At 40.4% G+C, this 24620-nt stretch overlaps 3 protein-coding genes across 3 annotated transcripts in view; 2 read left to right on the top strand and 1 right to left on the bottom strand.

The window, feature by feature from the left end:
- Positions 1-397: 397 nt before the first annotated feature.
- On the bottom strand, positions 398-16985 carry zcchc4 (zinc finger, CCHC domain containing 4). The gene is made up of 13 exons (XM_085351135.1): positions 16826-16985; positions 9620-9738; positions 9454-9536; positions 9066-9338; positions 8421-8501; positions 3511-3583; positions 3278-3428; positions 2723-2823; positions 2101-2222; positions 1412-1487; positions 1255-1306; positions 1004-1151; positions 398-893 (listed from the first exon to the last, which is right to left on the bottom strand). The coding sequence occupies exons 1-13, from the start codon at positions 16911-16913 to the stop codon at positions 770-772; spliced, it is 1491 nt and encodes a 496-aa protein (XP_085207261.1). The 5' UTR covers positions 16914-16985; the 3' UTR covers positions 398-769.
- On the top strand, positions 3744-7070 carry LOC146636943 (E3 ubiquitin-protein ligase TRIM62). Its single transcript, XM_085351134.1, has 7 exons — positions 3744-3833; positions 4227-4445; positions 4954-5049; positions 5190-5426; positions 5513-5532; positions 5630-5760; positions 6472-7070. The coding sequence occupies exons 1-7, from the start codon at positions 3744-3746 to the stop codon at positions 7068-7070; spliced, it is 1392 nt and encodes a 463-aa protein (XP_085207260.1).
- Positions 16986-18051: 1066 nt separating the features above from the next.
- The window catches only part of ablim2 (actin binding LIM protein family, member 2), a 96486-nt gene continuing 89917 nt past the window's right edge, over positions 18052-24620 (top strand). Inside the window, exon 1 of the transcript XR_014905447.1 lies at positions 18052-18329. The gene's annotated coding sequence lies outside the window, so the exon portion shown is untranslated. The remainder of the gene's footprint in view (positions 18330-24620) is intronic.

Genomic DNA, 24620 nt, shown 5'->3' with positions numbered 1-24620 from the left:
AGGGAATAACAGGGCAGAAACAAGCCTACAGGTTTAAGTCCAGAGCTCTGAAAAACTTGAGAAAAGCCATTTTTCCTATAGTGAACACAAGGACACGTATTTTAGTGAACTGTAGCATATTCTCTATCCATTTTGCTGCTGCTCTTGGGTTTTCACGTCTTTCAGGAGGTGTATTTGAGCCAATAGCTGCTCCTCTCTAAGCCTGGTGCTGGTCTCTTCCTGTTAAAAGGGAGTTTTTAAATCACCCAACATGCTAAATGCATCTTGTTGACTGTCTGATTGTTGGGGTCTTTCTTAATTTTGTAGGAAATTAAGTTGTAAATGAAATTGGTCTGAATTAGACTAAGTCAAAATAATAAACAGGTGCAATCTACATTATATGGGCAATTAATGCAAAAAGCTTTAGTTGCACCTATAGGTTGCACTGTACACTAGCTGGCCCTGGAAAAACCTGCAGCGTTACAGATCAAAAAGGACTGATTACTGCTCTTTGTTTCTGTACTGGCTGAAGGTGATAAGCTAGTATTTTGAGAACACTTGAATACAAAGCCATATTATGTGGATGTGAAATTTAGCTGTGGACCTGGAAACCTCCACAGAAAGCTTTACTTGTCAGTTCAGCATTTAAAGAAAAGTACAAACCAAACTCTCCCTTCAAGTTTTATTCTGTTACAACACTTTAAACCACTGCCAAAAAAAACCATGCTGAAAAGGAAAAAAATATTGCTTTGGATTGCACAGCTGAGAAGGTACTGCCTGACTACTGAAGTCACAGAGACTTTCCAGCCAACAACTTTGCTCTGCGAGCTGCACCAGACTTCCTCTTTGCTTTAAGTCTGAGGAGGGACTGGGGGGATCCTTTTTTTCCTCCAACTTTGGCTTTGGTCCGATGTCTGGAGTAGTAAAACACAGACGAGCAAGTTAAGACGTGTAAATATTAAATCTTACGGGTAGAGTGGAGTGACAAGATTTATCCCTTAACAGGAACAGATCCCTGGCTCACCTGTTGAACCTGTGTGTGTGTTTGACAGAGCAGTCTTTACGTTTGTGCTCTGGGCTTCCGCAGTTAAAGCAGCCCTCCTTCCCTTCACGGGTGGTACATGGGTGGTCTGGCAGGGCACAACGGCCACAGGACTGGCAGTGCTCCCAGGCTTACAGGAAAGATATTTAAATAAATTCACAAGAAATATATGGGAAGTGTGACGTGAAATCAGTAACTGCACATCAGTTTGCATCTGTGATTAATCGACCTACACGGTTTCACACATTTCACACAGGTTGAGCAGTGCTTCCATTCTCGGCCGTCCTGCAAACACAGAAAATACAGGTTGTGACATGCAAAGATTCAACGGAAACTTGATGCAGTGCCTTTTCAGTTTAAAAATAAAATGCAGTCACACGAGTTTCGTACCTTGGATGGGCAGAGGTTGCATTTCGCACAGTGTTTGTTCAGGGATGAGACATATCTCTCACATAAAGGGCAAAATCTAAAAACGAGAGGGTCATTCACAAATTAAACACTTTAAATTCAAATGTGCAGAGTTGCTTAAATACACACAAAAGACAGACAGACGTCTGACAGTTTGTGTTTCACAAAACTCTCATGTGTTTATGCATTTTATTAACTGCACAAGGAAAACCTGGAGTTGGCGGTATGAGCTGTTCATTTCTTCACATATGAAAGTCTTGAAAATACCAAAATAAAAACCCCAACCCCATTTTTAAAATGAAGCTGAGGGATTAATGACAAATAACACCAATGAATTCATGCATCCATTAGTTTCCCCATTAAACTGCCTTCTTAACTTTGTGCTAAATGTGATATCTTTAATTAAACACTTTTAAATGTAGCTCATAACTTTGCCCTTTTTATGGCGATGATTTTCTTACAGTTGAGAAAATTAACAGATGATTTTTATTCTCCACAGTTAACCAAAAACATGACTTTGGTCAGTCTATGCTCAAGCCCTTTTAGTTAACATCAAATCACAAACCGATAACAATCTATTCAAATGTTTTATCACATATACTTTAAGACATTCTCATCTCCAACATTATTTCTGAACACGTCTGGATTTAACTGAGTGAACATGTAGTAACCTGTAACCTTCCTCTTTGGGAAGGATGATGTCTCTGGGTGAAAGATTAGTGAAGAGTCTGACAGGAGACTGTTTTCTGCCCATCTTTCCATGTTTATACAGAGGATGGTTGTCATAGTCCACCTGGTTCAAAAGAAAAACTGAAAATTTTAAAACTGAAATTTCATTACTTCTAGTTCTAAATCTTTTATTTGTTTTTGTGGCCATAATATTCCACTGTAAAGTGCACTGAAATATTTAATAAATAAAGTAAGCTCGAGGATCTAGGGAAAGTGGAGCATTGATAAAAAGCATAGCCTTGATTCGGTTTGTAGTCTAATAACAGTAACTATGTGTGAGTCAGCATGCTGCAGCTGAAGCAGGAGCCAAAAACACATTTTAAATAACTTCAATTTAAGAATGCGCATAAATTGTTGTCTCTATGTCACATTTGATTGATAAACATAAATAATAAGGGGTAGAGTACGAGTCAGTGGAACTTTTCATTCGACAAAATTATGAGTGTCTATGCAAGTAAATATTATAGCGCATCACTTAATGTTATTAGTTTAGAAAAACCTAAAGCTATACGTACGCAGAGAGTAATATTAGCTGATGACTCTAAACTGCTGCCTTGCTGTTACCTGGTAATCCAACATGCTGAATGATGGGAAACACTCCAGTATCCGAGGCTCAAAGAAATAAGGGAAGACCCAGATCATGGGCATGTTAGCATTACTGCTGTCTGCACACACAAACACAACATGCATGCTACAGTCAAACACTAGATTTCTTCATTTAAAGTAATAGTTCTAATAGTAAACAAAAAGTCTCTTTCCTTGAGCCATGCAATGACTTGCTGCTACTATAACTTTAGCTTAACCCTAACCTGCAGAGAAAAGGATTGTAAGCAAATCTAGTCTTTGCCTCTTTTAGCTCGTTTTGCTGTTAGTCTGTATAATTTAAAGTCTTACACTTCTCAACCAACCTCCTTTCCAACACCCAATAGAGCTTCTAAATGTATCTTAATGCTGCTCCACTTTGTGTGTCTGCTAACATGTTAGCCATATCAACTTTAAATTATGATAACATTTTAGCATAAAGTTTTGTTTTTGCATCTTATACCTATTAAAAAAAAGACACAAGTCATAAATATAAAAAGAAACAATTAATTCTGAAAGTTCCACAGCGGTGCTGACCAGAGCTCTGCAACTTCTTCCATGTGTGAGATAGCAGAGAGAAACTGTTGGCCAGGGGCTTCACCAGACCACCAAACGGAGGGTCGGCTACCATTGCCACCTTCTCCCCGTCAGACTCTCTGAGGAAGTTCTTCAGGGTTGCACTGGATGACTGATAAGAGAGAAGGCTTTATCAAACTCGGCTGTTGATGGAAAGTTTGACTGAACTAGCAGGACATCAGCTCAACTCCTACCTCTCCACCAAAGAAGTGATGGTTAAACATGTTGTAATGACAGAACTCATCTTGACTGTAGAACTGAGCATACCTGAAACAGAAAGATTTTGTTTGGCTTTTTATTATGCAACAGACTGTTCAGTGCTTCCGGATGCTGGTTAAAAAAAAAAGAGAACAAGTTTGAGCCTATTGACGACTGGTATACAGCACATTAGGTAACAACACAGCAGGGAAGGATAAGGTGTCTGACTATGTGCTGCAAGCTGAAGCTTGTTACCCAGGAACATACCCATCCTGCACTTCTAGCACAACGTTACAGAAACAAACAGCAGCGAACTCAGGTAAGAAGTTCTTAAAACAACATTATTTGATAATGGTTAAAGAATATCCTTTAGTCCAGATATGCTGCCTTATTAAACAGTACACAACAGAACAGACTCGTCTCTTTGAAACTTGAATAAAAAAAACAAACATTGGATTTAATTATTATTATTTTATTTAAATTATTACAGTAGGTCAGACTTGGAACTCTGATCTGGAATAGATTTTTGGTAAAGGCTTGGCATGAAATGACAGGTTTTCTCGAACTTTTCATAGCCCTGACGAGTTAATTTAATCTATACACACACAAATACACAGCAGAAGCTAATTCCAAGAAAGTGCTTTTTTAAATAAAAGGTAAATGAGAGAATGACTTATGTAGAAATGTAATCTGTTTTTATTGTTTTGTTCAGTCCTCAGAAATGGCAGAAAGAGAGTCGTGCTCCCTCGGTAATGGAACGTCAACAGCCGTTTACACTAATCTTTTAGCGCCCTCTGAAGGCATCCACAGCCTACTGCAAGACGGGCTGAGCTTCACTCCACTGGACGCCAGCAGTGACGGCACTATTCAACCTTTTTCTCGTTCACCCAAACTACAGCGTAAGGCTGCCAAAACCGCACAACCCTCTCAGGTACAGATGTTTTGATTGGCTGGAACATACACCAATCGGCTATAGCATTAAAACTAGCTGCTAAATATTAATAAGTCGCTCTAGTGCTGCCAATCTCCATAAACCCGGCTTGTGGATTAACATCTTGTAGGTCAGGGGTGGGGGAACTCCAGGGCGCGAATACAATGCTGCATGAAGTATTTACTCTGTGATTCTTACACACAGACTTTAGAGATTTTACCACTATCTACGCATGGGTCATAGGCCATAATGACTGTGACCTAATCAAGGCAACACTGTGAATTTTCTCTCTATAAAACTTTTCTTTATTCGAGAGCTCAGCAACCAGCAGCCCCAAAAAAAGAAAAGGAATACTGTCATATAAATCTCAGTTTAGTGTCGAACTCTTTAAAGAACAGCAGGAACTGATTAACAAGTATGACGGGATAGATAGATCATAGAATCATCAGGTGCCAAAGACCGATCATTTAGATCATTTATGATACAAAAAATGTCCTGTTGTCTGCAGGAGCAGTTAACCAGACGTATCCAGGAGCTGCAGGCTGAAACGTCCAAGACTAAGGCGCGCATCCAGTCTCTGAAGAAACGCAAGGCCGATCTCTCTGTAAGTAAAAACCTAAAACTACCAGCACTGAAAAATTACCTAATACATTTCTGACCACCAAGTCCAAGGACTGCAAACAGAGCAATGATATATAATAAATCCCTAATAACATGTCCTCTTAATCACGCTCCTTACTGAAGAGGACCACAGAGGTCATGAAGCAGCAGGTTCGAGAGCACTTTGAGAACATGCGGTGCATTTTGAAGCAGGATGAACAGGTGATCCTGGACTCCCTGGAGCTGGACCTGAGGCATACAAGGACCAAGCTGGACCAGGTTCTAAAGAAGTGGGATAACTACCACGACCAGGTCACCAAGAGCATGAGCAGCATACAGAGAACGTTGAGTAAAAGCACCACAGCGAAGGAAGGCGAGCAGGTCTGATTTACATACAGCTCAATAACAAAGCTATAAGTAGTGTTCTTTTATTTTAACCAGTATTTCTGCTTATGTCTCATCTCAAGGGTCACTCTGAGACTGCAAGGTAAATCGCTGCACCTTTTACCTTTGCTGCTTCATCCCCGTACAGGTCTAAATCACACCTCTGTGCCTCACTTTGATCTTTGTCACCACTCCTCCAGCCTTAAGAAGCCAGACACATCTGAGAAGGAAATCAGGCTGAATGAAGAGAGATTCGAGAGGCTTCTAAAAACACTCTCCTCCATCTCCAAAAACCTCAAGGCCAGGCTGCAGAGGAAGACTCTACTCTTAGGTACTAAGATGCTTACATCTACATGCTATCAGGCTAACTCATTTACAGCAGCAGAGTGAGTGAAGTTAGGTGTACTTTGGGAGCATGACAGAACAAAGTAGGCCAACCAAGGGATGCTTTATCTGGTTAAAATAACACCAAAAAAAATAAACGTTTTTCTTCCCCCCCCCCCCCTGCAATCTACAGTAAATGTCTGCTCCAGATTACTCATTTGCTGCATATACAAATAAATCAGTCATTGTGTGAAAAAATGGTTGGATGGTGTTTAGGTCAAACTATAGGTATTGATGATCATGGCATCAAATCCATCAACTCTCAACTTAGTAGATCCAAATAGCCAATATCAGCTGTTTGCTGAGCTGTTGATGCTAATGCACTGAGCCACCAGGTGCTTCTTAATAAGTGTGGATGTTGGCTTCCTACTTATCCATAGTTCCCACATGCATTGGTCTTCTCTCATTAGAAGCATTCCATCAATTCCATATTGTCAGTCCATTTCCATGTATGCTGTGCTCCAGTAGCCCACTTCCTAAGCAATTTGACCTCTCCCCCCATCCCCACCCTGTAACACTAATAACCTGTCAAATCAAATATGCGGCGCCATCTGCTACAATCACGAGTAATAATACATTTGTTTACAATTTGTTTACAGTAACTCTGATAATAACAAAAGATCAAAATCTCATTAACAAATTATTTCATTCTTTTCAGATTCTTTCCCCATAATGATCGACAGGCAGTCTTGCCATAATCTGATCAGAGTGACATCAGAGGGGCGGGGCATGTCCTTCTCTGGCTCTGCTTGCCCAGCTCCAGAACATCCCCTTCAGTTTGATAAGGTATGCTGTGCTCTGGGGTCCTCTCCCATCACAGCAGGTCAGAGTTACTGGGAGGTAAATGTCCGCTGCTGCTCAGCCTGGGCTGTGGGTGTAGCCTATGACACCCTTGAGAGAAAGGGCAATGACAAGGGCGCCAAGCTGGGCCGAAACAGGAACTCATGGTGCGTAGAGTTTCAGAACCGCAATCTGACCGCGTGGCACAACAACCGGCACATATCATGTCAAGGAGTGGGGCAGACTCCAATTAGAAAAGTGGGAGTGTGGGTTAATTATGATAAAGGCCAGCTGATATTTTACGATGCAAAAAACATGGTTGTCCTGCAAAAGTTCTCAGCAGCCATGACACCGGTGTTCGACAGAGCTCATCACCAGTTCACTCAACCCCTGTACCCCGCCATACGCTTCCTGAGACCACCGGACAATCAGGTCTGGCCAAACCACTTGGAGTTTTGTTCCCAGAAGTTTCTGTGATACCATTATCATATTCTACATAAAGTTGTGCTTAGAAGTTTACATATGCTCATCATTGTGATGAATGCTATGAATGCTATATCTTTGAGCTACGTAGAACGATTGTACAGCATAAAAGCTTTAATGACTAAAGGCTCAAATATACACTTAAGTCTTTTAACAGATGGCACTGAAATTATTTTTACCTTGACAGGGCCTGTAAATAATTTGATCAATTGACTACAACTGGTAGTTTATCTTTGCCAGCATAAAAAAAGGATTCTCTTGACAGCACTCATGAGACCAAAACTTAGAACAATGGAAAACTCGGAACTGTAGGTTCTACAAAGGATTATAGATTTACACAAGTTCAGAAAGTCTGATGAAATCATCCCCAAATCTGATTCCAGGGTCATCGGCTCAAATATACACAAGTACATATTTGTGCCTGTATATATGCTTTTGACCTTTGAAGCCTGATCCATGAAATAACTGCTAATTTTTTTAAAAAGATTTATGGAGTGTTTATTTAATCTTTTGGCAATAAAAAAATGAAATATTTATTTGAACATATGAGTTTTAATTTGTATCACATATGATACACTAGGCATTAAGGGGTAAAAATGTATCTTCTACAATGGTTTCACACTGAGAAAAGATCGATAAAATCTTTTTTAAAAAGTACCCTGACATTCAATGCCCATGATAAGAACATGAAAAAGTCTGACCACACCACTATAACAATGTGGAACATCTAGCCCAGAGGTATTCAATTAAAATTTAAGGAGGTCCAATTAAACAAAACCAGTATTTCTCAAGTAGCCAAATAGTTGTAATGGTATCTGTATATAGTCAACAACTGGCTGTCATTCAACAGTATTTCAAGAATGGCTAAACTTCAGATTCCCACATCCTCCTCCACAGAAGCATAGTGGTAACTTCTCCATAAAGCAACACACAACCTTTCATACAAGTACCTTGAAAAGCTACATAGCAGAATTTAGACTGAGACATAGTAACTAAAGCTACACTACTCAACTGGCTGATGACAGCTGGAATTGGCCTTGATGATCAGGTTGTAATGTCATGAAACGTACTGCCAGTCCATATATATTCGTTCAGTCAGTCCTGAAATCTTCTCTCATTATGAAACATTAGCATCGGTTTCAAATGCCACCATGTTCTGCTCAGTCATCATTCTTTGAAATGCACAAAGAGGGTTTGCAGAATAAACATGTTAGACTCAGTGAAATGCAGTCTAATTCATTCTCACCTTGATTTTATATACACAAAATAGCCTATGTGCAAACACCTGGAACGCTTTATTATATACAGGAAAGCAGCAACTGATGCATAAATTAGCAAACTTACCTAAAGTCAATGTCCAGCAAGAGACTCTTTATTGGCTCAAGCTTTTGCTCCAGATTTTGCAGCTTGATCAGCTCCTGCAGTCTGACCCAAAAGGCAACAATCTCATTACTGATGAAAAACACATCTGTAAGCGTTAAACATTTAAAGCATTTAACTGAGATTTGACTAATCAAAATATTTAGCCTTCAGTATATCACAGTTACACATAATTGATGTATCACCTGTCAAATGCCATACCTACAGTGACCCACGGTGAAGGCAAAATCATGCTGCAGTGGGAATAGACAGAGAGACTTCTCCAAAATTAAGTAGATGCACCTATGGTATGAATTTCAAAATCCTACATTGCCACTTTCTTGAGAATGTGATGTAACAGAAGGTAGTGTTTTTCCAAGGGTGTAGAGATCACAAAGTGTAGTTGTACAGAAAGATGTACATTAGCAGAGAGGACTTGGTTAGTGTGTTTCCATCATCATAGTTGAGCTCGTCACAGTCAAATTAGAAACCTTAGGTTACATAATGGCTCCATTTCTGCTTTAAGTCACCAGATGAACTGATTCATCGAGGCAGTTCAGACAAGATGCTTCACTATAACCGAGACAAATTTTCTGATACATTCAAAGGTCACACTTGTGTCTGTCTCACCTGGGTGTGCCCACACACAGTATTTTCCTGTATCCCAGACCTGCTAAAGTATCCAAGAGAAAGTTTGCACTGCGGTCCGTGAAAAGGTACTGTGCGTTGCTCTTCTTGTTGTTCAGGGGACGCAACAGTGCACTGGGCCTCCTCAGCTGTGCTGCAGTAATGGGAGTGGATATGTGAGCAGAGTGAAGGCTGTGCTCGTCTGGCAGGAGCAGAATCTGACAGTCCTGACAGAACTTCTTCTCGTCCAGAGGGAGCGAGACAAACTTTTGAAATCTGAAGGACAAGATACAAATATCCTAAAAGTCATCCCATACAAAATCAGCATTAAATAAATAAAATGAAGCTTTATAAACAGCCTAAGATAAGCAAAATGAGTATAAAATCTCACCTGCTGCAGTACTCCTTATGGGGGAAAGGGGGCCTCGTTGACTGGCTCTCTGCTTCTCTGGCCAGCAGCCTGGCTTCTGAAACCTTTGACGCAAGTGAATTGAAACAAACTGATCGATGTCTTACATCGTTTTATCATGAGCTCTGGAATTTTCCAGTAAGCCTACCTTTTCATCTTCCCACTGAAAGAAGTTGCAGTCTTTTCTATCTCGACAGGCCGAACATGCATAAAACCTCCGACTTTTTTCTCCTCCTTTACAAACCTTCTCAAACAGCAAGGTAGGACCTGACAAAATATACAAAGTTGTTAAAAGTTTGTTATATTCCACAGAGAAGAATAATATGGGTCATTTCTAACCCCGGAAGGTCACACAAACATGGACTAAAGTCTTCAGCTCACCTGTTCATTAAACAGAAATATTTAATCGCCCAATAGCATGGCAGTAACTAAATGTATTTAAAGTTTTGAAATTCAAACTGAGCATAAAAATCGTAAAGAAAAGTAATTTAAGTCACTTTGAATGTAGCATAGTTGGTGTTCCCACTGAGAGAAGAAGAAGAAGAAAGAAGAAGAAGAAGAAAGTGTGTACTTTATTGTACTTTATTGAGCCCCGTGGGGAAATTGCTCTCTGCATTTAACCCATTCACTTAGTGAAGCAGTGGGCAGCCATTGGGCGCCCGGGGAGCAGTGTGTAGGGACGGTACCTTGCTCAGGGGTACCTCAGGGTAGCTGTTAAGGGGAATCGAACCCCCGACCTTCCGATCATGGGGCAACCACTCTACCTACTGAGCTATCCCTGCCCTGAGACAACCATCTCTAGGGTTTACAGAAAACGGTCAGTGCTTTGTGCCAAACTGCTTCCCTGATGGCGTTGAAGCCAGAGAAGAATAGTTAATCTGCTTTTAGCTGACCGTGGCATGCAAAAGAGCATGTCTGAATGCACAACATAATACCTCAGCAGGTGCCTCTCCTTTCAGCTAAGAACAGGTAAGTGAGTCTACAAAACTTTGAGCATGGTCTCACAAATTTGGAAAAACATTGGCTGGTCTGATGACTTAAGAATTCTACAGTGATGTTTGGACAGCAAAATTTGGTGTAAGTAACATGAAGTGATGGGTGCATGTGCTTTGTATCAACAGTTCAGGGAGCTGCTGCTGTTATGATGTGGGAGCTTATTTTCTTGGCACACTTGGGCTCCCTAGTACCAGCTGATAATTTAAACACCACAGCCTACTCCAGTTCTGCCACCTTGTCCATTCTCTTATGGCTGCTCCCAGCAGGATAGCGAGCCGTGTCACAAAGTTTGGATAATCTCAAACTGGTTTCTTGAACCTTACAATGAGTTCAGTCTACTCAAATGGCCCGAGAGCACCATAGAGATGTGGTCAAACAATGTATAGCAGACAACTGCGACTGCAACCAAAATATGTGAGAAATGTTTTCTGCACCAGGCACGTGCGGGGGGGGGGCTAGAGGGGCTTGAGCACCCGCCCCTTTCCTGATGGGTGCCCAAAGTGCCCTTTTGTTGAGGCAACTTTTTAAAAAATTTTTTTTTTTTTTTTTATGTGTGTGTGCGTGCGTGCGGAGTCCTGTCTGTGCCCCTCAACAATAATATTTAACTATTAATCACAGTTTTGCTAAATAAAAGGATCTGGCTTGCATCAGTCACATGATCACATTTAACCAATGATCGCCCTTGACGGCAGAACGCGCTGGTTACGAGCCGGGAACGAGCTCACAAAGAGCACGCGCATTTTTAGCGGTCCGGAGCAGCAGAGTGAAGCTGACCCCCCACCCACTTGAAACGTAAAGGCAAATAGGCGGAGCGGTTAGTGCTACGTTTGTGCAGATTTGTGCAGGTAAAATTAGCGTTTGTGCTGCTTCTGTTTTAAAGATATTAATGAAAATGAAAAGGTCAACCAGCCCCCCCACATTACCCAAATCCAACAAAAGTGGTATCAAACGTTTGTGATACGTTTGTGCTGGTTTGTGCTGCAAAGATTTTCGTTTGTGCTGCTATCATTTTAAAGATATTAATAACAATTTCTAGAGGTCATCAGAGGTCAACCAGCCCCCCCACATTAATTAAATCAAACAAAATGGCTGTCAATCAACTGTGCTACGTTTGTGCTGGTTTGTGCTGCAGAAATTTTTGTTTGTGCCGTTATTATTTTAAAGATATTAACAAAAATTTCTAGAGGTCAACCAGCCCCCCCATATTAATGGAATCAAACAAAATTGATGTCAAACATTTGTGCTGGTTTGTGCTGCAAAAATGCTTGTTTGTGCTGCTAACATTTTAAAATGTTTAATAAAATAAAGTCTTGATGCGTGCTTAATCATCCAGGTAAGTAAATCCCAAAAGGTTGATTCTGTTCATCTGGACATTTTCAGTTGGAGAAACGTTTCGTCACTCATCCAAGTGACTTCTTCAGTCTCAGCTGACTGTAGGTTTCCCCAACCATATAAACAGTACGTTTGCATAGTGAAGGAAACTAGCGCCACTGAATGAACAATGTGCCGGGGGGTTAATTCCATGATTGTTAGTATGCAAATTCTTATGACCATTGATCAATGACAACTAATCAAAGCCTATTGATCAATGGCCATGAGTACCATTCACAGAAAGTGGGGAATGGCTACAATCACAGCATTGTAGGATGGCGAAAGATGTACCCTTGGGCCCCCTTTCTCGATTCAGAGATGGTCGGCATCCTGACAGCCCGATGGACGAAGCTGTCTCTCAGTCTGCTGGTTCTGGCCCGGAGGCTCTTCAGTATCCTTCCTGATGGCAGCAAACTGAAGACGCTGTTGAAGGGATGAGTGGAGTCACCTGTAATGGAGACGACCTTCCAGATGAGGCAGGTGCAGTAGATCTCCTGGGGAGGGAGGCAAGAGAGGTCCCCACAATGCTCTCAGCTGCTCTCACTACCCGTTGTCATTTTTTCCTGCAGAACCCAATGCAGGAGTCATACCACACAGTGATGCAGCTGGTGAGGATACTCTCAACTGTGCCTCTGTAAAAGGTGCTCATAATGGGGGTTGAATCTCTTGTGCTTCTCAGTTTGCAGAGGAAGTAGAGTCACTGTTGGTCTTCTCCACATTCAGGGACAGGTTGTTGTTGCTGTACCACTCTGGCAGATGGTTAACTTCACCCCTGTAGTAGATCTCGTCGTGGGTCAGCAGAGTGAAGAGAAGGGAGCTCAACACACATCCTTGGGGAGCCCCCGTATTCCGTGTTCTTGGGCTGGAGGTGTTGCTGTTGACCCGTACTGTCTGCTGTCTTCCTGTCAAGAAATCTAGCAGCCCGTTATACAGCAAGGTGCTGATCCCCAGCAGATCCAGTTTGTGAATGAGTTGCTGGGGAATGATGGTGTTGAATGCTGAACTGAAGTCTATGAACAGCACTCTGACATATGAGTCTCTAGTGTTCAGATGTGTGAGGGCTGAGTGAGGGGCAGTTGAAATTCCATCATCGGTTGAGCGTTTTGACCGGTATGCGAACTGAAATGGATCCAGGTTGGGGGAAAGCAATAATTTGATTTGATGCATGACTAACTGTTCAAAGCACTTAACTTAATAATGATGGAGGTGAGTTTGACAGGACGGTAGTCCTTAAAGCAGGAGATAGATGACTTCTTGGGTTCAGTAATGATGGTGGAGGGATCTCCACACACTGTCTGGGGATTGTGTCACCACGGTCTGTAGAGTGGGCTTGTAGTCTGTGATGGTTTGTATTCCTTGCCACTGCCTCCAAGTATCTCTGCTGTCGCTGAAGCTTTGCTGTAACTGATGCCACGTGACAGGTTTGCCCTTGCTGTTCTTAGACTCACCTAATTCCGGCTCTGAAGGCTTGCATTTTTCAACTTTAGGAGCATTTAAACCTGACCTGTGAGCCATGGTTTCTGATTGGCCCAGACAGTGATAGTCCTGGTCTCTGTGACATCATCGACACATTTTGGGATGTAGGCAGTGACAGTTTCTGTATATTCCTGAAAGTCTGTGGTGTTGTCGTGTGTGGCGGCCTGTGGTAGAAAAGCAGTCCCTCTGAGGACCCTTCTGGCCACACCTGTACCTGCTTACGAACTGGTTTGTTGACTTTGAGCAGGGGCCTGTGGGAACCCATGGCACACCTAGATTTCTGCCTGTACTGACCCTTATGCAAAATAGGTGGAATTAAGACACAGTTCCAAAAGCAAACACAACTGATCAGTGCTGAGAGTGGTCCTGTTGCTGAGGTTGGGATGATCCTGTAATCTCTTATGAACGACCTCCAACGCTTCTATGACTGGGATGCAAGTGAAGACAGATGTAACATCTCTCTCTCACTGTACATGTACTGTTTATAAAATTAGGGAAACATAACCTGCATAAACAAAATAATTTGCAGGACAAATGTTTGACATCAATTTTGTTCGATTTGAAGAAGGTAGGGGGGGCAACTTCACTCACGGGTGTTTATAAGGTTGGGGAAACCTGCAGTCAGCTGAGACTGAAGAAGTCACTTGGATGAGTGACGAAACGTTTCTCCAACTGAAAATGTCCAGATGAACAGAATCAACCTTTTGGGATTTACTTACCTGGATGATTAAGCACGCATCAAGACTTTATTTTATTAAACATTTTAAAATGTTAGCAGCACAAACAAGCATTTTTGCAGCACAAACCAGCACAAACGTTTGACATCAATTTTGTTTGATTCCATTAATATGGGGGGGCTGGTTGACCTCTAGAAATTTTTGTTAATATCTTTAAAATAATAACGGCACAAACAAAAATTTCTGCAGCACAAACCAGCACAAACGTAGCACAAACGTTTGATACCACTTTTGTTTGATTTGGGTAATGTGGGGGGGCTGGTTGACCTTTTGACCTTTACATTTTCATTAATATCTTTAAAACAGAAGCAGCACAAACGAAAATTTTAGCAGCACAAACCAGCACAAACGTAGCACAGTTGATTGACAGCCATTTTGTTTGATTTAATTAATGTGGGGGGGCTGGTTGACCTCTGATGACCTCTAGAAATTGTTATTAATATCTTTAAAATGATAGCAGCACAAACGAAAATCTTTGCAGCACAAACCAGCACAAACGTAGCACAAACGTTTGATACCACTTTTGTTGGATTTGGGTAATGTGGGGGGGCTGGTTGACCTTTTCATTTTCATTAATATCTTTAAAACAGAAGCAGCACAAACGCTAATTTTACCTGCACAAATCTGCACAAACGTAGCACTAACCGCTCCGCCTATTTGCCTTTACGTTTCAAGTGGGTGGGGGGTCAGCTTCACTCTGCTGTCCGGAGCTGTAGGAGAGACACAGACTGATGCAACAAAACCAGTAAGTAGGTGTACAGCGTGCACTGTAGTGTATAGCACCCAGGAGTATTGGCTTATTACGTACACGTTGGTAAGCTGTCTTGTAGCAACTGACGAACTGAAACAAACGAGCGTGCTGTGTGTGCAACAGCGCGACAAACATTACCTGTCCTTTTATTAACTGCACAAGTAGTGCTGGTCATAGCTGCTGGCTACTGGCTGTCATGGGTCTGTAGCTCTGTCACCGTTTTTGGGAACATATTTAGTTTTAAAGTATTTAGAAACATATTTAGTTTTAAAGTAAGTTACAGAGCTTTTCCTGCCTTTCTGGAGGGATTATATTTCACTAAAAAACGATCTAATATGCATGTCCACATAATAATTATTATAATATATTTAAAAACACAAGCTGTATTTTAAAGAACATACATTAAGAAGCAGATTATATTAGATTTATATTTTAAATAAGACAAAATTTGGATTTTACAGTAGTGAAATTATTGTATCTCTACAGTTTTAAAAATGTAATAAGCTTTGCCCTGCACAGAGTGGATAGTGAAACAAATGGAATCATCATAAATACATTATTTCATATTTATTACTTCCCCCTCCTCATTGCTTTATTATTGTAGCTCTAGTAATAAATAATAATGTAAGGATTCTGAATCAGCACAGTGATGCCCATAGTATATACAGTATTCTGAAGAAGATCTAAAATGTCACTGTGTGTGCATGTGTGTGTTTTATGTATATGGATTTTTAACATTGTCCAGACATGCCTGGTAAGGACATGAGGAGGAAACAGTAGGAGCTGTGTGAGGCTACTAAAGGCAGGGCTATAACATTTTTCTGTCATCATTTTATTATAGATTAAGTGCAGGAGTTGTTAGGTGTGGATAATTAGATTATAGTTTATTGCAATAGCAAGTTGTGCCTTGTTCTCAGATAGACAGCAAGTGCAGAGTGATATATGAAATGATGGGATGGAAGGAAGAAGAGAAGCAAAGAGTGATTCACAGGCAGAGCCTAAATTATTTCTCACAGTTTTTGTGTCCTTATGGTTCCAAGCGCTGTCACCAATCTTTGCATTTTGTTATTATCTCATGACACTTGTTTAATCAGCTACCATCTCTCCTATGGACTTTTTAATGTCTACAGTCTCAGATCAACACAGCCCTGCCCTTCCCATATTAGATTCTTGATGAATGTGTGTTGTTGTTATTCAGCCTGGTTCAATGTGCCCCTTTTTAACTTTGAGCACCCGCCCCTTTAAACCTCTCTGCACGGCCCTGTTCTGCACCCTGCAGTATGTGTGGCACAAAGAATCAAAGCAATTTTAAAGGGAAAAGAAAGTCCCCAAAAGTTGATTCTGTTCATCTGGACGGAGCGTTTTCAGTGGGAGAAACGTTTCGTCATCATCCAAGTGACGTCTTCCGTCTCAGCTGACTGCAGGTTTCCCCAGACTTAAACAGTACATTTGCATAATGACTGAAACCAGCCCACTGAAGGAACAAAGGTCATAATTATGCAAATTCTCGTGACCATTGATCAACAACCACTGATCACTGAAAAAGAAAGTCCAAACCGGTCGTGCCAAGGTACGTATCCACGACGGAATTTGTTCCCCCAGCGTGGGGAGCTGTAACTTTGCTGTATAAAGAGCTAACATCTCCAAAATTTCAGGAGTAGTTAGTCATTATAAGAAGTGTTTGTGAACTAAAAATGAAGAATGAGAGATACCGTTTGTCCGTGATTTGGACAACCCAGTGGATGCTGGAGACGAAGGGTAAACAAACTCTGTCGGAGATGCCTTCCTTGGCACGACACCTGTAAGCGTGTGTACTATATACACATGTACACATGTAGTAGATTTCATTTTCAGAAATACACCCCTATTACTGCTAGCTACTATAGGCAGGATATATTAAAATACCTTGATTACATGTATAATATCATCACAGACAATCTTGTTCTAAGTATATCAATAAAAAGGCTAAGCAACTTTAAAATAAGACATCAAACTCAGTTTGGCTTACTCTAAGTAAACTTACCATGAGAACAACACGGGGCTGTTTTCCCGCCCTCACCGAGAATAACTTCTATTCCGTAACTGTTGCCATATTCCTCGTTTACATCCATTCTGTCGATTTTATGCAACAACAAAGTTTAGCTTTAAACCTTTCAACATGATGGCGTGCCCATGAAGCCCTTTTCTTGTCGCGGAGATATGACGTCACAACCACGTTGTCGCAGAAGGCAAAACAAAAGCTGAAATAAGCTCATTGGTCCAGTTTACTTTGATGATGACTGAAATTGTTGTCAAAATTTACGAATTTCAGTTGTGTGGGGTTAATTGTATTGGTAGTGGTTAATAGAAGTAAGATCATGATAAAATCCGATGTGTTATCGATATATTTTAGGAATTTATGCTATTGTATGGAGTGACTTTAATTCACATGCAAAATCATAATTTATTTTATAATTAATTGGACATTGATTGTCCAAGGAGCAGTAGTTTAAAAAAAATCATTAAATATATTAGTGTTGAACCACAGAACCCTTTCCTTACCTGTATATTTAGCAATAGATTTATTTCAAATTAGAATGAATTTTTGTGAAATAAGTATTCAAAAACAAAGACGACTTTTACAATGAGGTTTCTTTATACCAGGAGGAATGTAGTCCACCGCTGGATACTCTGTCATTACACGGCGGGTTTTCTTTAAGAAAAATACAATTCCCATAAATTCCGAGCCATGAGCGCAGTGGCGCTGTCAGCTGGATGCTGAAGCTTCAAGAGACAACACGGCCGCTGTTACCTAAATCCAAACAGGAAGCTTGCAGTTTATGTCTTCAAAGTAAAATACATTTTAGTGAAATAAGAAGGAATCGATCATCTCCAAATGTTTTCTTTTATTTGAGTGATGGAAAAACTCTCCCGAGACGCTTACCCCTAAAATCTAAACAGAATAACAAGTTCCAACAAAAACATTTGCCAGTATTTATTTGTTATACATATATTCCATATATTTATTATATTTTCAGATCAAATTCGCACAAACAGAGAGTAAAAAGTAGCTTTGGGATTCCCAGTAGCCCAGATATAAAGGTCGCATTTCTGCTACATTTTATAACATAGAGCACAGATACGCTACTTAACCGTCAGCGTTCAAACTGACATTTATTTTGAAATGACGCACCGGACACTGCTCAATCCCTTCTTCTTTCGAGTTTGACACTAGCGTTTCTGCACCGTGCGCCCACACCCAACCTGCACCGTCTGCTGTACGGAGAGGCAGCGCAGTTCTGCAGTGTGTGCAGGACATTGTCCTCACGGTGCAGCTGTTTGTGGAAATCTGTGCGGCGTCAGCAGCCAGGCACAGCCGGACTCTCTGCTGCACTTTCCCGTGTAAACATCTCTCTGTCATTCATTCGGCTGGCTGCCACTGAAGCTTGCGCGCTTTGCATCCATGTACTGTTAATGTGGATAGTGACTTGTTTACTGTGCATCATCTGACTGGAGAATATATCTGACTGGCACCATGAGCAGCACGGGTAAGACCGATTAGACTATTTTACATTAAACACTGCGGTTTTTTAACTACACAAACGCAAATGTTTTAGTATTAATAGAAACATTCCAATAATATCTTCTATAATATCTTTTAAAAGGATCATCATAAAATCCAGTTAGCTGATCAATACTGTGTCTTTTCTTCTTTGTCTCAGGTAATGGTGCTTTTTTGTTTTTGTTTGTTATTATGTGATCAGGTGTGGAATATATGGTTAAAGTGTATTTATAATCGGTTAAAACATAAAAATAGTTCATTCCCTCTCTTTGCTGCAAAAGGGGCACCAGAACGCACCTAGATAACAGATTCTACATTAAAGACTAGAATCTGAAGTTTAGACAAAGCTTCAGCTTTAATCCCTTTGAGAAATGATATTATGTGGGTTAATTAGGTTGCAGCTACACCCACAGTGGCTTTGGTGGCTCTTTTCATCATGTGGCTCTGCATTGACTGTATGCCTCTGTGTCTACAGCAGGCCTGACTTCTGGTGAGGTGCTGCCAGCTGTGGCACAAAAAGGTTGATCGTTATTTGAAGTCTGTGTGTCGTGTCAACTAGGCAGTTAAGTGCCATTCTGGTTTGCTTGTGCAAATAAATCCAAGAGCTAAACTTGCAACACAAGTTCCACAATAATAAGTTCCTAATGCGATAAAGCTCCTCGGCATGAGGTGTGGCAGTAAATAAAATGTTGTTAAGACATAAATTTGCTTAAGGGTAAATTACAAATGGATGTGTTATAGCTCACAAATAACACACAGAAGATGAGTAGGCAGTCTCATAAAGGGATGGACAAGGTCATCAACAATGCTCAGGTAGGCAGTGGTGTTCAAACTCAGCTCAGCCTCCACAGCATGAGCCATTGATGCCAGCAGGACGGCTCCATCCTGACCCTATCATCCAAATGTTTTTTTCCTCTTTTGTTGAAGTTTGTGAGGCTGTGTGAACTGTAGTTTCCTGTTGTTAGCTGGCAGGAGTAACGCCTGTGCTGCTGCAGCATATCTGGTTCATAATTTGTGTTGCATTCAGAGATGCTCTTGGCTGCAACGAGTGGTTATTTTAATGACTGTAGCCCTCCTATCAGCTCAAAGCTGTCCTCTGACCTATGGCCAAGGTCGCTCACAGGCTATTTTCACTTTTTTGGACCATTCTCCGTAAACCCTGGTTGTTAAGGGAAACCCCAGTAGATCAGCAGTTCCTAAAATACTGAGACCAGCCCATCTGGCACCAACAACCATGACATGTTTAACGTTACTTCAAAGCACCTTTCCTTCATTCTGATGCTTGGCCTGAACCTCAGCAGGTCATTGTGATCATATGAACTGTCTGCCATGTGTGTGTATTTGCCATAATGAGTAGCTAAACTGCTGTACCTCACAAAGTGGCCAGTGAGTTAGTATCATTGCAGATGTGTACTCATGTTAAAAATTGTTTAAAGAAATGAGTAAACACTTAGGATTCAGACTACAACATATTTTTTCTACTTTTGGATTTTAATTATGTCAGTGAAAGGCTGTAAGCACAGCAGTCCCACCCAGCTGTTGTTCAAACACTGTTTGTGGGGGCAAAGACAATCAGAGGAAAGAGGGAGGGAGACTGGCCTTTAAGAGAAAGGAGCTAAAATTGCTCACTTTATGACTCTTGATGAAATGAGGAGCTGCACCAAGGGCCAGTATAAATAATTATTATTTTGAGACTCTAGTAAGATGCACGTTTGATGATGCATACATGTTTCCCCGCCATTTCTGTTTCCTGATGTCTTTTACCAGATGTCAGATTTTAAAACTTGGAATCTGAGGCTGTCCAATCCAAAACAAGTAGAAATGTGAGTATTAGTAGGGAAAGAGATTGGGTTCTTCAAGACAGGAAAATGGACTGTCCTCAGCTTCAATGAGGAAACCGTGGCTGTTGGAGGCATTAATGAGAGTGCTGCAGTGTGCACACCATTATAATCTGATGGAGAAAGAGACAACCCTGAGATGGCATTACTCTGCGACTTTGTCACCTTTCTGTGTGATGCATTTTGATAGATGTAACTTTTTAGCTGATGAAGAATGTTGGTAAAATATGTGATTAGGGATTCAGATCTCTACCTAAGCATGCTGACAGCTGGTCTGCACACACAGGATCAGTATGCTTCTGATAAACAGCTTTATCTGTTGAAGAGGTGCTGTTGTATTTCAGTGTGTTTAGCTAGCAAAAAAAGTCTATTTCGAAGAGATGTGTTCATTAATCTTTACAGAGGGTGTTTCTGAAAACAAGGAAGCTTGGAGCACTGGCAGCTTGTTTTGATGATTGAGCATGTTATTGGAAAACGAAAGTTATGTTTTGAGATATTTTCCTTTCACTGGATTAAGTTGATTTTTGATATTTTCCAGATCACAATCCCGTTACTGTCCTGTTCTGACTTTTCCCCTTATCTTAATCTCATTGTAAAATAATGTTAAGAATTCCAAGTCTACTATCTGGCCCTGCCATAGTCCTACATTACTGTGCAAAAGTCTCAAGCCAATCCTCATTTTTTCATATTTTTCTGGGAAAATAAGTGATAAGTGCAACAATTTCTTGAGCCATGTGCAAATATCATTGGAAACACAGTACAGAAGGCAAAACCAGGGTTTGTACAAGTCTTGGTATGACCACATTTATTCTTCTTTAACTAATTTTCAGGAATAGTTCTCTAATTTTCTTGCTTCTTGTGTGTGTGTGGGATTGCAGCTGCCAAATAGCAGATCTCAATAGGCAACATATTTAAATGTCCTTCAGCTGTAAGATCATAATCCAGCTTTAATGTGTTAATTACATATGTATGTTTAGCATTTTTGACTCTTTTATCCTGAGGTACTGGTCACATTTCACCAAACAGTGAAACAGACAAACCTGATTCATTCTTTATCTCAAACCACACTGTCCTTCCAGAACCAGTGTGACCCAATGGGACTGTTCATAGATGAAGTTCCAGGCCTCAATTCAGGTAATGTTCTTAAGAAAAAATAAAGAACTAAGGAAAGAGAGATCCACAGTGCGGTTGTCTAGTAACTAGAGCAGGGCGATATGACCAAAAATATTTGTCACGATTTACATTTGAAAATTTGCGATAACGATATAACTGACGATATAATTGAAACTAGACAAAATACTCTTTATTATAAATAAACTTTATTAGTGCAAAAACAAACAAACAAAAAAAACCCCATCAATGTATTTTCACTTAAGCAGGCAGCTTTTTTAAGTGCATTAAAGTTATATAAAAATTTAACAGTGCAAATGCAAATTCCTTGCTGACAGTTTAACCAAAAGGCATTTCCAGTGGAAACTGGCCGACATATCCTCAGCATAACCATGTATAATATCCACAAAACCTAAAAAGAGGTTATACACACACAATACGGTAATATTATGTTGAAGCACAGTACGTATCACTCCGCGAGGCTCCGCCTACGATAGCCGTAATGCTCCGACAATCCATCAAGCGGTGCGGCTTCATAGCTTAGCAAAGTCGTACTAAAACATTTGACAGATTTTCGAGCGCCGTGTACATAAAACCGTTTCGAGGTCAGTAAACACAACCAGAATTCATACATAAGGCACACGGGATTATAAGGGGCACTGTCGATTTTCAGAAAAATCAAAGGATTGATTTTAAGTGTGCCGTATTTTCCAAAAAACACGGTAATAACGACGGCCCGCTAGCATGCTCTACCAAAAATAGTGCTTTGTTGTGTATCTGACGGATGAAAGCCAAACCAGTCCCACACCACTGAAGTTGCAACATTTTTACAAACCAATCCTGGTTCATCCGTTTCATTCAACGATCCACTTTCGCTCTTCTCATTCTTTGTCGCCGCCATGTGCGTATGTAAACAAAGGCACTGCGCATGCGTATTTTACACATATTCTATCGCGATATTTCATTTTCTTATCGTTGCCCAGCATTACACCGGTATTAACGTGAACGGTATGATATGGCCCAGCCCTACTAGTAACACTTGAATTTGACACTATGAAGATTCTTGGGCTCGGGATATGACCAAGTTAAAATAAACCTCTTAGAGATGATGAATATACCCTGACAGAAAGTCTTTCGTTTTCAGATCAGTCTGCGTTCTTTCAGTTCCATAAAAATACAAGTAGATGCATGAAGGAGGTACAGTAGGTTCAGAGTTACAGTAGATTAGGTTATTTCCAGGCCTTGTAATCAAGGTATTTCCTAAGCTGGAACACATTGACAGCACTGATCCCCCTAACCACAGGGGAATCAGTGACAAAGAGGGATGGAACATCGGTGAATTTGCCTGTTAATTACAGCTCAGATTACGCCACAGGTCACATGAAGAGAGGTCTAATCAATACTGTTTCTTACAGTTTTCTCCTAATATGAACCTGCTGACCTCTTAATGATATCCTCAAGGCCAAATGTTCAGAACCTAAAACAAGTTTATGGAAATAGTCCTATCAAAACACATTATGGCTAGTGGAAATTGCTTCTAGGCTGAACTTTCACTGATTTTAGTGACCCTAACTATGACCACAGTCTACACAGGCTCAAAACCAAGTGTCTTTTCAGCACCACCCTTGACAAATTAGAAAACCAAATCGGGAAAGCCTTCTGGCACTTTAACTTTAGTTATAGCGGAATTTAGTGAGATCGTTCTGTATTTCATGAATTAACCTATTTTTTGTTTCAGAGTTAGATCCTTGTTAGTCTGATGTTTGTGCTACACTGGGCTGCGCTCTGTAAGCTAGGCTGCTAAGCTACATTTAGCCTACAGAGCTAGCTGCTTTTCCCTTTAAATAGCAGGATTTTTTCCAAGACTTGATAAACTAAAAATCTTTTAGAAAAATATTCAATTGTTTTTGTTTTAGTAAGAGTTTTTCTTTGGGTCTGTTTCCAATATATTTCCCCAACTATAAGTTAGGTTTAACAAAATTCAGCATTTCAGTTCAAGTTTAGTGGTTTTACAATAAAAAAAATATATATATATTATAAATTTTAAACATTTAGAACCTACGAATAAACAAAGAGTATAACAAACAACACAATACATAATATCTAAATAATTTCATAATTGTAGAAGAAGAGCATTGTGGAAACGCTACCAGGAACCTTCGGATAAAGTTGGCTACAACAATGAAAAACAGTTCATCATTTATCCACATCTGCCTGCAGAATGTCCCTCATCCACAGTTCACATTGCTCCACTTCAGTCTTCTGCTCTTTGCAGCTCAGCTCTTCAGCTTCACCCATCTGATTTGGCTGCTCTGCTCCAGATTTGCTCTATTCTTTGCTCAGATTAGTTCTCCACACTCTGTGTGTCTGTAATCTGCTCTGTCATTCCAACTACAGTATACTAGCCGCTATGTTCATGGTAACACATGGGTAACAGGTGGCTGTCGGGTAATTACTAATAGTTAAGTGGCTAACATTAATGTGTGCACAGGCCAGGTTGTTGAAACCTGACCTATGAAACTCCACCTAAAGTCATGCTTGGTGTACATGAACATTAACTACTTGAGCTGTTAATGAGTTGAGGAGCTGTGTGTCTGTCTGCAGCCCTGCTTGTAACAGAGGTTACCATTGTGTCTATGACCAAATTATGTGGGAGTGGCAACATGGATAACATTTTGTTTCAGTTTATTTACATGTTTTATTTTATTTTTTAATCTCCACAAACTCATGCAAACTGATGCTGTTGCACACCTAACGCTGTGCATCATTGCAGAATATTTCAAAATCTTCTTACCACTGAAAAATAACATTGGCACCAGCTAAGGCGCAGGAAACTTTGAGTACAAGCTAATGAGCAAACATTCATGTGTAATTATAATTTTTGGCATTAGTCACAGTTTTGCAGAAACGTTGCTTCCGCCTTCCTCTGTGCAGTTAAATAATGTGTCTCACAAGACAGGAGGTGCAGCATTGTTTTGTGCTTTCTGCCCTCTGAGGCATGTGCCTCCAGGGTGTGTGTGTGTGTGTGTGTGCAGTTTATTGTTTGTGTGTCGAGAATGGGGATATCGTTTTTTCTTTCAGTAAGTTTTTTCCTCTGCAAGTGGAGAAGAAGAAAGTGTTTTAATATGTGGAGATGATACACAAGCATGCATATGTGTTTATATAAATAGGAACAATTTGTTTCATCTGGGATATGAGTCAGTATAGGTCAGTAACTGATTTAGTTACTGTGATAGATCGCAATAATGATAATTAAATAATTATCATTGAATCTAATTTTTTTATAATCACCAAATTAGTATTGTTAAATGATCAGAAAGTTCACTTCC

Source organism: Diplotaxodon limnothrissa, linkage group LG3 (genome assembly GCF_057381915.1).
Source record: "Diplotaxodon limnothrissa isolate DT_005_m linkage group LG3, D_limnothrissa_male_GT1.1, whole genome shotgun sequence".
In the NCBI taxonomy this organism is placed as follows: Eukaryota; Metazoa; Chordata; class Actinopteri; order Cichliformes; family Cichlidae; genus Diplotaxodon; species Diplotaxodon limnothrissa.
Note: the sequence above shows the minus strand (reverse complement) of the source record. Positions and strands in the feature narration are given on the sequence as shown.